A 14,755-nucleotide genomic window follows, 5' to 3' on the forward strand; every position below is an offset into this window, starting at 1 on the left:
AAAACACTAAGATCTGGGCTATTTGATTCTCCCCAATTACTCATGTAAAGAAACAACCTTTTTAGCTTTCCATAAGGAAAGTCTATTTGCAAATGTACCTGGTTCTAACTCCAGAATGCTTGAAAATTCAAAGAAAAGTTATTAAGATTGGGCACAGAGGGACCACTATCAAGAACCATTGTATATACGATCATTTCTCTGCTGTAGCTTAAATTGATCTTTGTTATGTTCATTAAGGGAGAAGAAAATTACAGAATGGGAATTAACTCAATCTTGTCAGACAGTCCAAGGAATGCAGAAAAAGTATGAATTATTCTGTAGATCCTGATTCAGAAATATTAACCAAAAAGAAACCAAAACTTCCCATTTTGTTCACTCAGGGTTTCATTCACTCTTGTGCATCAACAGCAGCTGCTTCACTCCAGGGGGGATTTGCCCTGGAGGACAGCAGGAAGCACTTATTTTGTTGTCTGCCCCTGTGGATTCCACCAGGCAGGAGCAGACCTAAGCTGTTGTTGGGGATCCAGAGGAACCTCCTTGGCAGAGATCGTCTCCATCCATGCCACAGGCCCTGTCCTTACTCTCTATTCTGGCAATCCTACAGTAAGATTACACAAACAACAAGGAGTCTGGTGGCACCTTAAAGACTTACAGATTTATTTGGGCATAAGCTTTCGTGGGTAAAAACCTCACTTCTTCAGATTTTACCCACGAAAGCTTATGCCCAAATAAATCTGTTAGTCTTTAAGGTGCCACCAGACTCCTTGTTGTTTTTGTAGATACAGACTAACCCGGCTACCCCGATACTTAAGATTACACAGTTTTCCAGAAAAAATCCTTAGTTGCTAGAACGAATAAAAAAATGCGACTTTAAAAATGAGTATGAATTTAATGAAGGTAACTGATTAAAGTTAGTAGCTTTATCCAGGTACCATGTGAATTCCAACATACCACAAACAACATACCTCAGTAGTGACCTGAAACACCTATGTCCTATACCAAACTATACTGTAGTTTTGCTAAGAAAATAAAAACAGAGTGCAGGGAAAAGGAAGTTACAGACATAGGCTTGCAACCTACATTAGGATTTGGATTTAGGCCCCCACAAACACTACTTCACACACTTACCGTGGTATCAAATACCCCTGTATACAAGAACCTTCTCTTTTTGTCAGGTCCAACTGCTACCTCAGTTTCCTTCTTGCAGGTAGAGTAGTTTGTCTCTCTAGTCAAACTGAGAAGCTACTCCTCTCTTCCACGGTACACAGGAGTTCAGCTAAACAACAGAACCTTGGGGCTCTTTATAGCCCACTCCAAAGAAACCCATCATCTTCTGAAGATCTACAAGGTTTTTATACACCAGAAAGAAGCACAAAAGGGTAGAACTCTCAGGGCCACTTTAAGTAGTCCCTGAAGGAACCAGGATATTCAGAGAACTGAAGCACAGTTTCTTGTATTGGTTTCAATACATAAACAAGTGCATTATTTGTTCATATATTAATGAATTTCTCTCCCTCCCAAATCATGTGTTACTAACTGCCATCCTGAATACTGGGGTAGTAAAATATTCACAACTTGGAGAGAATTATTAATTGTGTTTTCAACCGCAGCCCTTTTAAGAGATTTGCCATTAAACTGACATTTCGTAATATGCTCATAATTTCAAAGCAAAGCAGTATCATGGCTCAAATAAAAGATTACATATTAAATATTTACATATTCCCAAGCCTTAATAATGTAAAGTTGGCTGTTGGGTTTTTTAAGCTTTAAGTTAATGTAGCAAGAAAAGCAATCCACATGAGGGTGTTAAAAAAAAGGGGGGAGGCGGGGGAGGAGAATCCAGAGAGTCCATCTGCTTTGAATCTAAGGGTGTGTCTACACTTTGGAGATTACATCGGCCTAACAGTGTCAGCACAGCCCCATAGTGCAGACGCAGGTTACCAAACAGAAGGCATTTTTCTGTCAGTGTAGGAACCCCATCTCCCCCCAAAAAGTTAGCTACATTGCCCTAAGCCCTCTTCTGTCAACACAGCTGTGTCTACACTGGGGTTTTTGTAGGCATAGCTACATCAGGTGGAGGTGTGGCTTTTTCACACCCCCTGAGCAATGTAGCTATGCCGATGAAACTTTTCCATGTAGACCAGGCCTAAATCAAAACTGGAGGTCTTTCTAAAAGGTATACTCTATTTCAAACACCAGCTATCAAGCTACATGGAGGAACTGTTAAGCCAGCCGAGGGACCATTAATTCTATAATTAGAAAATGTCTGAAGCATTCTGCTAGTAGAGTCGGTCAGAACTGTAAAAGTTTTCAGTGACAACCTGTCAAGATGGTCCAAAAACCTATCTTCTGCTAGGAAACACAGTGTAATAATATTGTCATTTCCACTTATAGCCTTTTTGTGTAAAGAAAGAGTACTATCAAACTGACTGTTTTCATTTGTCTCAGATGGTTCAATTTGGGATAGCCAGTTACTGGCACATATCAGTTTCAGCTTTTGACAAAAGTGGTTACTGTCACCCTAACGCTCCTTTTACATGTGCTGAATCAAGGATGCTTCCATTGCAAGCCTGGTGTTAACAAGGATTTTGAAGCAGGACAGATATAGCCATTCAGATTTGTAAAGTAGCATGTCAACAATACTAAAAGCCACAAGGGAATGTTGTGTATGGGCAATATTACTTGCAATAGCTGGGGCTCCACATAATCGTAAAACCAAGCAAAAGTAAACAGTTTTGCTGATTATCTCTGCTGTCTTTTCAAAATATCACTCTGTAGTAAATTATGGTCAAATCACCCAATATTTAACCTTGAATAACTGGAGAGCAGAGGCACAGACCCAAACAATCTAACGTATTGCAATCTAGGTCATAATCTAAGGTACTTTTATATTCCCTCATCACTGTAGTATCAGAGCATCTTACAATCGGATGTATTTATCCTCACACCAGTGGTGAAGCAAGGAAGTGCTATTATACTCATTTTAGAAATGAGGAACTGTGGCTAAATGCAGGAATTCTGTGGTGCAGCATGAACTTGGACCCAGGTCTCCAAATCCTAGGCTAGTGCCCTGCCCACCGGATCATCCTTCCCATCTGCCTTCCACTTTATCATATATGACAGTGATACTCCACTCAACGTGTGCATTTTAACAAGTATCCAATATTTACCTTTTTATTACTTAGTGCATCTTTACTCATAGTTTGCCATACATATGAGCACCTTATTTATCAATATTATGTACAAGGACAAGAATATGTTTTGATCACTTAAAAGTAAAACACGGTTTCATGATACTAATAAGAACATAGTGTAAGTGATCATTTACCTGAGTTAACAGTGCAATATATAAATTCAGACAGTATTGCTAAGACATTTTACAGTAAAGAAAAGTGTTTCAAGTAAAAATCTATATAATCAGTACTTAGGATGGTAATAAATCAGAGCTATGAGGAAAGAGTTCTAGGCTAACAAAATTAAATATCTAATATGTACTGTTCACATTTACTTGCCTCTGCAATAAATTAATATCCTAGCTGAACTGTAAGTATTAGCAAAAATACAAAAGCAAGAAAACAGTATAAAATTCCTTTGCCCCAAATGCATATACCATTCAAGAAATATTTTGATACCAAGAGTCAAATTTTAATGCGTACAAAATATTTTTCTTTTTAAGAATTTAAACTTATTTATGAATGTAAATAAAGAAGATTGATGAATTAAACAGTCATATCCTCATATTGTTTTATGCAGTAAAACTATGGACCTCTTCTTTGGAATATCCAAGATCCTGCAGAAACCTGAAAATCAGTAATCGAATTTGTTACTTCGCATGTAAGGAAACATGAATTGCAGAACAGTAAAGCTAAACAGTTTGCAGTTCAGCAACAGTGTCTCTCTTTTTCCAGAAGACGACCTTCTGAAATCAGTCTGGCTATGCAAATACATTAAGAGCAAACTCCATGTCCATACAGAAATTCATACACACTGCATAAAAATACTTAATATGATGCTATCAATTTCTAAAAAACCCAAGAATGTGTAATATTTTGAAGTATCTCAGATTTAGTTCCCACTGAAATCTTAAAAAAAAAAATACAGAGATAAAATATATTGGTCAGATTAAATATTTTTAGATCTATGAAACTGCTCTGACTTCAACGGATGTATTCAGCGTTGATATTTGGCCCACTGTTTTGAGGATGGATGTGCTTGTTTCCCTTGTATCTTTTCTTTTTTATATTCCATAGGTTTTTAGTATAGCTATAAAATGAATATAAATGCACTGAAAGCTTTCATGTTTCTACAGGATTTTAATAGAACAACTTCTTCAAATTCAATTCTGACTCAGCTGACACTATCAGAAATTGGCACCACTTAGACAGCTCTTTTCAGAAATTCCAGTATATCAGAGACATAATCCCATTTGGAAAAAGTGATGAGTTTCAAAATTCTCAAACAACACTTAGATCTATCAAAACCGTGTGACGTAGCTACAAAAATAACTGGAAAGTGATATTTTACTAAGAGTAAAAGCTTTAACAACTTGGTGAAACTTGGGCTGTAGTTAATATTTGCATGAATGGATGTTTTTATAAGTTTTAAGCTAATATGGTCATAAAATTTTAGTAACCTATATTACATAAAAAGAATGGCACATAGTATGCAACATTAGTTTAAAAAACAAGCTTTTCCGTATGATTGTATTCTATCCTTTTGTAATTATCAATTGCTTAATAAACACAAACATTTACAAAAACGGTTTTACTCGCATATAAGGAAAATTCAAAGTACCATTTTAGAAATACTAAAAGGGGGTAAAATTATATAGTTCACCTCAGGCACAGGAATAATTATTTTTACACTCACTGTATTCCTTGTTCTGTGAAAGGTGCTGGACCGCAGACACAAATAAGTACTTTGGAGTCTTTTTTGCTTCTTTTCACAAACTCAGAAAGGAGAGATGAAGAAATTTTTCCCTGTTTGCCAGTCCCTTCTTTTTTTGGCTCTGAGAGAATAAATTGAACCTCAAACCTGCAAAACAGGAGGAAATGTAAATATATTGCTTCCATACAGACATCTCTAGCACTATCAATGTATCTCAGGGTAGATAAAATCATAGATATGTTTGCTGCCTAATTTTATAGAAAGTCAAACTACTGAACTGGTGGAATTTATTGGCTTAGCACCTGGAACCAGAGTTTGTTGAAGTGCTAAACCATCTTTTGACAGCAGTAATCTCCTGCAGGTATAGAAAGAATATTTTCTTCATTTCACTTTATTCAATTAGTTCAGTTGAATGACTAGTTCATTCAAAGTTGAGAAATCAACTGGGAGCCAGGGCCGCCCAGAGGATTCAGGGGGCCTGGGGCAAAGCAATTTTGGGGGCCCCTTCCATTAAAAAAAAGGTGCAATACCATAGAATACTATATTCTCGTGGGGGCCCCTGTGGGGCCTGGGACAAATTGCCCCACCCTCTGGGCGGCCCTGCTGGGAGCTGAAAAAGATGTTTTCCACTTCCTCTTACACATAGTGTTTATTTATAGCTGAGCTTTACTACTGTGTTTCCCCGAAAATAAGACAGTGTCTTATATTAATTTTTGCTCCCAAAGATGCGCTAGGTCTTATTTTCAGGGGAGGTCTTATTTTTCCTGGAGCTTCGGGGCCTTATATTCCGGGGTGGCCTTATTATCGGGGAGGTCTTATTTTCGGGGGATGTCTTATATTACAGCGAGAGGCAAAACTGGAAGTAGGTCTTATTTTCGGGGAATGTCTTATTTTCGGGGAAACAGGGTAGTTCTAAATCTTGAACCACACAGTGGCCAGAAACAATCCGTTCCATACGTCTTTTCTTTAATAAATCGGTTAGTTTTGCATGCAAAACGTGTTTTGAAACATTTCTGATAAACTCTTTTTCCTTATGTATCCAGCATATTTTAATTAATAAACACAATTTTACAATGCTGTTCTTGTGCATTTTTAATTGACTTTGAATATCCATCCAAATGGAGCTTGACACAAATCTCAAGTAAAAAATTAATCACCTAGTAAGAAATGCATCATTCACCATTTTCTAACATAAAAATTAAGAATATGAATAAATGTCAGTTAAACTATGTAATTATTTAAATCAATCATAGAATCGTAGAATTGGAAGGGAGCTCGAAAGGTCTTCTAGTCCAGTCCCCTGCACACATAGCAGGACCAAGTATTATCTAGACCATCCCTGACCTGCTCTTAAAAACCTTAGAGCACAGAGATTCCACAACCCCCCGTGGCAATTTATTCCAGTGCTTAACTACCCTGACAGTTAGGAAGTTTTTCCTAATGTCCAACCTAAACTGCCCTTGCTGCAATTTAAGCCCTTGCTTCTTGTCCTATCCTCCTTGTAACAACCTGTTATGTCCCCCCTCAGTCTTCTCTTCTCCAGACTAAACAAACTTAATTTTTTCAATCTTCCCTCATAGGTCATGTTTTCTAAGTCTTTAATCATTTGTATTGTTCTTCTCAAAACGCTGTAACTCAGAACTGCAATCCACTCCATGGTGGGACTGAGTGTCGTAAAGTCGACACCAATTGTAGTAAGTTGAATCCGCGTCTCAATTCAGAAACATCCTAAGTGCTGTTTGTCATAAGTCGAATGTCGTAAAGTCGAGGACTGCCTGTACTCCAGCTGAGGCCTAATCAGCACGGAGTACAGCAGAAGAATTACTTCTTGTGTCTTGCTTACAACACTCCTGCTAATACATCTCAGAATGATGTTTGCTTTTTTTGCAACAGTGTTACACTGTTGATTCATATTTAGCTTGTGATCCACTATGACCCCCAGATCCCTTTCCACTGTACTTCTTCCTAGGCAGTCATTTCCCATTTTGTATGTGTGCAACTGATTGTTCCTTCCAAAGAGGAGTACTTTGCATTTGTCCTTATTGAATTTCATCCTATTTACTTCAGACCATCTCTCTGGTTTGTCCAGATCATTTTGAATTACAATCCTATCCTCCAAAGCACTTGCAATCCCTCCCAGCTTGGTATCGTCCGCAAACTTTATAAAATGTACTCGCTATGCAATTATCTAAATCATTGATGAAGACATTGAACAGAATTGGACCCAGAAGTGGTCCCTGCAGGACCCCACTCGATATACCCTTCCAACTTGACTGTGAACCACTAATAACTACTTTCTGGGGACAGTTTTCCAACCAGTTATGCACCCACCTTATAGTAGGTCCATCTAGGTTGTATTTCCCTAGTTTACTTATAAGAAGGTTATGTGATACAGTATCAAAAGCTTTACTAAAGTCAAGATATACCACATCGACTGCTTCCCCGCTATCCACAAGGCTTGTTGCCCTGTCAAAGAAAACTATTAGGTTGGTTTGACATGATTTGTTCTTGACAAATCCAAGCTGACTGTTACTTATCACCTTATTATCTTCTAGGTGTCTGCAAACTGATTGCTTAATTATTTGCTCCATTATCTTTCCAGGTACAGAAGGTAAGATGACTGGTCTGTAATTCCCCGGGTTGTTCTTATTTCCCTTTTCATAGATGGGCACTATATTTGCCCTTTTCCCATCCTCTGGAATCTCACCTATCTTACATGACTTTTCAAAGATAACCACTAATGGCGGAGATATCGCTTCAATCAGCTCCTTGATTCCAGGCTGTATTTTATCAGGACCTGAAAACATCTAACTTGTCTAAGTAATTTTTAACTTGTTCTTTCCCTATTTTAGCCTCTGATCCTATCTCATTTTCACTGGCGTTCATTAAGTTAGATGTCCAATTGCTACTAAACTTTTTGATGAAAACAAAAAAAATGTATATAGATATAATGTATCCTCCTGGTTAGCAAAAAGAAGCACAAATTTAGTTGCAATTCAACATGTTTAGATGGTTACAAACCAATGAGAATCAACTTTTCTTTTGGAAAATAACTAAAAGTACAAATGCAAAACAAGATTAAAATTGATTAATTAAATCAAGGTTTCTTACTTGCTAATTTAAATCATAGTTAAAACTGGTGATATAAATCACTGATTTAAAATAAATCCACTCTGATGAATTTTAGAGCTAATGATTTCCATGACATACTTACCTCTTCCACCCCTAAAGGCTGACTGCCAAGACAGTCACTACCTGAAAATACCACAGGATGGGAAAGGAATCTGGGCTAAAACTCTGGCTCCACTTCACAGTAGGACAGTGAGTTATTAGACAGGGAGTGGTACCTACTAAGTCAGATGTTTGCCCAAAACCACGAGTCTCCATGCCAGGAGAAAGGGAAAAGAGCCTTTTAAATAGGAGGCTTAAAACTGGAGTTTTCTTCCAGAACTTGAGGGACAGTCTCAAAGGTGGTAGGCTGTCTGAATACTGGATCCTCCCCATGGCTAGGGTGTAAGCTGGGAAACTGTTCAAAGGCAATAGGCAACTTGTATTAGAAAAGGGATTTTATCTAATACAGAAGTGTAAAGCCTGAAGTTTCGTCAGTTTATTTACTGTATAACTTGTATGTTTGCTCTCCCTTATCATTTCATCTCTGAATCTTTTTCTATTAAATAAACCTTTTGTTTATTTTTACCCCAAGCAGGGTTTGTTATGCAAGCTCTGTGGAGTGTGGGGGCCCAAGTGAACTGATAACTGGGGGGCTAGTTTCACACCTTTGGTGGTGACAAACCAGAGGGGGAAAGTCCAAGTGTCTGGTAGTTAAGAACTCAGGAAGGATGGATTTGAGGAGGCTCAGGACTAGAAAGGCTGATGGTGTCATCCTACAGGGAGTAACTAGTCTGATGGAAGCCAGGGTGAGGCCTGTGCTTGTGGGCAGGCTACTGGTGTCCGGGATGTGAGCCACAGTAGCACAGCATTAAGGCACTCTCAGGTTATAAGGCAGGCAGTGACAGAACCTCTCACTGTCTGGGTGATCCCCAAAATCTCACAGTTACAAGTAGAAATAATAAGTAAAATCTTAACTTTGGATTTCCAAGACATCATTTGTGGGTTTTCTCCCCTCGAAACCTCCCATTCTCAAGGGTTTTCCCTCCCCACCAAAATGAAATGCCTTAACTCCAGGTTAAACTTTTGCCTGAGAATTTCATTAGGTTTGTTTCAACTTTCTAACATTTCATAATTGACAGGATTACTGTGCAAGTTGCAACCTTCATAACAACTTCAACTTAAAATCAGTTTATAGGTAGATACCATCCTTGTGAAACGAATTTGCCATTTGTAAACCAATCCATTCTGCAGTTAAAATGCACAAGTTAGTAAAATGTCCATGAAGTGAGCTTTTATTCAACCTTCCATTATAAGGTTCTCTCAACCTTTAGCTGGTAGAAACTAAAATATCTCCACAATGATACAATCATAATATGAAAGTTTGTAAATCAGTTATTCATCAAACTGCTACTTAGTTTTAAAAGGAGTGTATTTTCTATTTAATTCTCAATAGCTATTATAACCAATTACTATGAACATTAAATTTTTTAAAATGAAAGCTACTCAGTGACAAGTTGCCTAATTATTTATTTTGAACATTTTAAGTATAAGAATAATTTTATACTTTTGTAAATTAAAAAGTTTATGTTTTAATTTAAATTGGCTTTTACTAATTTATCAATATATTAATTACTGTCATAATATATATTTAGTATTTCACAATCCACAATAATTTGGATGTACAGATAACACCTAATGCTGTAAGCCACTTACAAACTATGCACTTTGTTATAGATAACAAACTGAACTCCAGAAGAAAAATCACCCAATCTACCAAAAAAATGAAAGAATTTCCCCCATGCCCATTCTATACCCTGATCAACCTACCCGGTCAGGAAAAGTTTGCAAAAATAGTCCTTGCATTGTGCATTTTAGAACATACAATTGCAGTAAATGTCATGGCACAACCCTGATCTGCTTAAACTGCGATTCTCCTCCCTGAAAAGATACTGTAAAAACGGCATTGTGAGGTTGACTGTCACAACTGTTTCCATAACAAACATGTTTTATAAGTAATGATTTTTCTTATTAACATCCCTGAAAATTCAGCCAGGTCTCTGATAGACATGCTGGGTTCTTTACATCTCATACACCATATCATTTATAAAGTTCTTCAAGACATGTTATGCCTTTAACTCCTGTGGAAAGCCACTGCCTTCAAAGGATTTGCACAGGTGTAACTAACTGAACAATTCTGTTGAAGGTGCACATAATGGAATAGAATCTGCAATCTGCTGTTCCATAGAGGTGTTCTTTTTCAGCGCTAATGAAAGTAGAAGGCAGTAAAACGAATTTTTGGCACTAAGTAAATATTATTCTGAACACACATGGAGGAAAATGTCACTGTAAAAGTGACACCATATTTGGCATTTTCAAATTAAGAAAAAAATTTTGTTTGAGTCAAGCTTACTACTACCACCCCTCTCTCCATGAGAATCTACAGCAGATTGTTATGCACATAAAACATTCTCTAGACCTCAGAATGTTCTAGTCCTAATTAATCAAGAGAACATCAGAGCAAAGTAACCCTCTGAAGTTGTTAATGTACAACTCATTTTTCTGCTACATTAAATCCCATCTCCCACTTTAAAAGTTTAAAGAAACACATCCCTGACGTTTATCTTATTTTACACATATTCCCTGTTTAATCAAAAAATAAATCAGGGGTAGTCAATTATTTTTTGTCAAGGTGAAAATTTCTTCATTAAAGTATAGCCAAGGTCCAGACTCCAGAAAACATTTTTCACACCGCAATAATGATACAGTAAAAGCTGTTTTATCCAGCACTTCACCAAGCAGAAAGCTCTATAAACCAGCATTTCTGATCTTCACTGAAATGCCTGTTTACAGTCCAGTTGGTGCGGGCCCGGCGGGGGCTTGGGGTGCCGGATCTGGGGGCCACTCACCTTGGGCAGCTTCCCGCAAGCAGCGACCTGTCCCGCTGCTCCTAGGCAGCTCTGCGCCCTGCCTCCACCCGCAGGCGCCGTAGCTGAAGCTATTGAATATGCACTCTTGAGTCAGGATTTTATCCATTTAGAGACTGCTGTGACAATCTGCATATGGCACACAACAGGTGAGGCGAAGAACGAAACAATTTAGTTCTGTCCAGACCAAAGCCTAGACATTGCCTGACATCTAATGTATGGAGACGCTGCTCCTCCAGAGATGAATGTAACTTACTTAAGAACTCAGGTAAATATAAAGCCTGATTCAAAATGAAACTGAGAAACCACTTTAGACAAAAATTTGGGGTGTAGCCATAAAGTCACTTTGTCCTTAGAGAATTGTGTGTAAGCAGGCTCTGCCATTAGAGCTTGCAACTCAGACTCTCGTTCTGGATGTTATCGCTACCAAGAATGCAGTCTTCTGACACAAAAGTGGAAAGGGACAAGATGCCAGGGGCTCAAATGGAGGTCCTATTAAAGCCACCAGGACCATGTCAAGGTCCCACAGAGGAACCGGCTTTTGGACCGGATGATGGAGACGAAGAAGAAGCCCTTTTAAGAATCTTGCTGCCATGGTATTGGAGAAGACTGATCTTCCCTGCATGGGAGGATGAAACACTGATAACCCTGCCAGATGCACCCTTAATGAGCTAAGTGCAAATCCCGAAGACTGAAGGTGCAGCAAGTACTCCAAAATGTCCTGAATAGAAGCCAGCGTCAGTTGAACTCCAAGGGCCAGTGACCACACTAAAAACCGCTTCTATTTAATTGAATAGGCAATTCTGGTAGAGGGCTTTCTATTGTTGAGTAGGACGTGTTGGAACAGCCACCAAACACCATTCTTTTGCCTCATTCAGCCATGAATCAGTCACATCATGAGATGTAGGGAGCTGAGCATGGGATCCAAAGTGGGGCCATGATTCTGAGTGAGTAGGTCAGAGTGGAGAGGAAATGATATGGGAGGCTGAACTGACAGTGCGAGAAGGCTGGAGAACCAGCACTGCCTCGGCCACATTGGAGCAAAGAGAACGAGCTTGGACCAATCTGTCTTCAGCTTTTGGATGTCCTGTAGAATGATTGGGATCGTGGGAAAGGCATACAGGAGAGCCAACTGCCAGCTTAGATGGGATGTGTCAGATAGGAAGCCCAGACTGAGGCCCCCTCAAGAGCAGAACAGATGACATTTCCTGTTGTCCCTTGTAGCAAACAGATAAATTGTCTGAATACCCAAAACTGCGAAGATGACCTGAAGGACACTTGTCTTCAGAGACCATTTGTGACTTGGGAAAAATTCCTGCTGAGATGGTCCATGAGATGATTCTGGACCCCAGGGCAAGTGATCAGCTATCAGAGTGATATTCTCCTTGATGCACAACTGCCACAACCTGATTGCCTCCTGGCAGAACATGCTGACGTGTGCTCCCCCTTGCTTCTTCACATAAAATCACATGATATTTTCAGAGTATTTGAACCATTGAGCCCCTAATACAGTCCAGAAAAGCATGAAATGCATTGTAGATGGCCCAATATGCAGTGAGGACTCCTACTCTGACCTCAGACCCTGAGCTTCAAGTGACCCAGCCTATCGGGGAGGCATCACTGACAACTGAGCTATTGGCAAGGGCCAGGCAAAGTGAATGCCCTGGCAAACCTTCTCTAGACAAGTCCACCACTACAAGGAATCCAAGACCAGTTGAGGAAGACAGACCAATCCACCCAGGGGATGAAGAGTTGAACACTAAGCTGTCCTGAGCCACATTTGGAGGGAGTGAAGGGGCAACCTTGCATACTGGACCACCTACATGAAAGTGGACATGTGGCCCAAGAGCCTCAGGCACATCTGAACTGTTGTGGATGGCTGAGACTGCAGACTGAGGCAAAGATGCTGAAATCATCTGAAAATGGTTGGTCAGCAGAAACGTTCCGTGTAAGCTCAAAAGCTTGTCTCTCTCACCAGTAGAAGTTGGTTCAATAAAAGATATTACCTCACTCACCATGTATCTCTAATATCCTGGGACCGACACAATTACCACAAAAGTGCATACAAAGAAAATATTGACATTTTGCGGTCACAGTGTTCTTTAACACTCCCCTGCCCCCAAATAGAAAGGTTATGATGAGATATTGGGGGGAGGGATAGCTCAGTGGTTTGAGCATTGGCCTGCTAAACCCAGGGTTGTGAGTTCAATCCTTGAGGGGGCCACTTAGGGATCTGGGGCAAAATCAGTACTTGGTCCTGCTAGTGAAGGCAGGGGGCTGGACTCGATGACCTTTCAAGGTCCCTTCCAGTTCTAGGAGATAGGATAGGATAGGATATACACAGACACTAATTTAAGATGAAGAATTGCTAAATGGTAAGATTAAGAGCTTTTAGGTATGCTTTAATAATTTATAATTATGGATAGTGAATGAGTTTAGATGAGGTAACATTTAGACCAAGGCCTCAGCCTAAATTTGCTTGGCAATGCGTGTGGTTTTGCCAGTTCTTCGCCTCTTACATAGATTGGCTGATTTGATTAAAATAATGCTACTTTGACAGGACAAAGGTGATACGTTATGTTGGAAGATTTTAGGTAAAAGGGAAAGTTAATTAGTATAATAAACACACAAACCGGTAATGACAAAAGTCCCCTTTTCTGGGAAAACCCAGGAGCAGGGTGACATGGAAATATAATGAAATGAAAATTCTAGACAACTAAAAATGCTTAAATTAAAGTTTGTGTATGCGTATTGTATGGGTTACATAAGACAAATGCTTAACGCTGACTGGAGAAAAGTTAAGGAATAGGTAATGTGGACATGTATGAGAATGTAAGCAAAGGAGAGCCCAAACTGGAGGAATACCAGGCCAGAAAGTGAAGGAACTGGCCTGAAGAACCAGACCAGGGATCAGAGGCGGCGATGGCCATCCTGATGTACAGGAGAACTTTCCAGTGCTCCAGAATGCAGTAACAGGGGACCGAATCTATTTTATATGTTCATCATCTGACATAAATATATGTTCAGACACTGTGACAATAATTCTGTCTGAAATTTTATAAATAAAGGTGAAAATTGATTAAGCCTAAATTGGGTATACTCATAGTTTCCCACCTTACATTCCCAAGATGCAGATTCACTTTTCAAGTTCTAGAAACATCACCAGAACATCTCATTTAAAATGGAGTAGTGTACAGACATTATTATAAAAGCCATTCTTGAAACATGGTTCATGGAACAGCAGTGTTTTGTGGACAACTTACTAGTGATTCATGCCTACCTGGTGGATCACATGGTGCTATCTATTGATTTTCAACTGCTCAAAAGCCCAAATTCAGCTAAGTATTTGAGCATATGCTTAAGTCTATCCCTACTGAGAAAGGCACATATTTAAACAGCTCATGTTATAAACAGCTAAATTAAGAGGAAAATTTACCAGCGCAAGCTTAAAAACTCATCCCCTCTACCCTTACTATGGTGGTGGTAAACTGATGATGTCCACTATATTACTTACCCATTTAAAAAAGAGTTATTCTCTCCAGATAAGTGGTAAATGTGGTAGAATTTATGATTGCTTTATAATTCAAAATACTTCTGCAAAGATCATTTCCCTAGCCTGTTACTTTGACCAGGTCAACACCTTCTTCTTGCATTCTTCCACTGGCTCCCTTTTCTTAATTGCATCAAACACACACTACTTGTATTCACTTTCCAGGCATATCCCCACCCTATGATCTCTCACACACTATCAAGATGTCAGCTTCCACCTCCACTTGGGTCCATCATGCCAGTCTCCATCACCCACTTGTTACATTTTCAAACAAGCACCTTTG

At 39.1% G+C, this 14,755-nt stretch overlaps 1 protein-coding gene across 3 annotated transcripts in view; it reads right to left on the minus strand.

The window, feature by feature from the left end:
* Positions 1-3,158: 3,158 nt before the first annotated feature.
* Positions 3,159-14,755, minus strand: part of LOC112102128 (cytochrome b5 reductase 4) — a 72,394-nt gene continuing 60,797 nt past the window's right edge. For all 3 annotated transcript variants that reach the window (XM_026654376.2, XM_026654371.2, XM_026654387.2), the window contains 2 exons: positions 4,870-5,034; positions 3,159-3,800 (listed from right to left, as the gene is read on the minus strand). In XM_026654376.2, coding sequence (XP_026510161.1) covers positions 3,746-3,800; positions 4,870-5,034 — 220 coding nt within the window. In that variant the 3' untranslated portion in view covers positions 3,159-3,745. The remainder of the gene's footprint in view (positions 3,801-4,869; positions 5,035-14,755) is intronic.

Source organism: Terrapene carolina, unplaced genomic scaffold, assembly GCF_002925995.2.
Source record: "Terrapene carolina triunguis isolate 2854851 unplaced genomic scaffold, T_m_triunguis-2.0 Scaffold42, whole genome shotgun sequence".
NCBI classification, from domain to species: domain Eukaryota; kingdom Metazoa; phylum Chordata; order Testudines; family Emydidae; genus Terrapene; species Terrapene triunguis.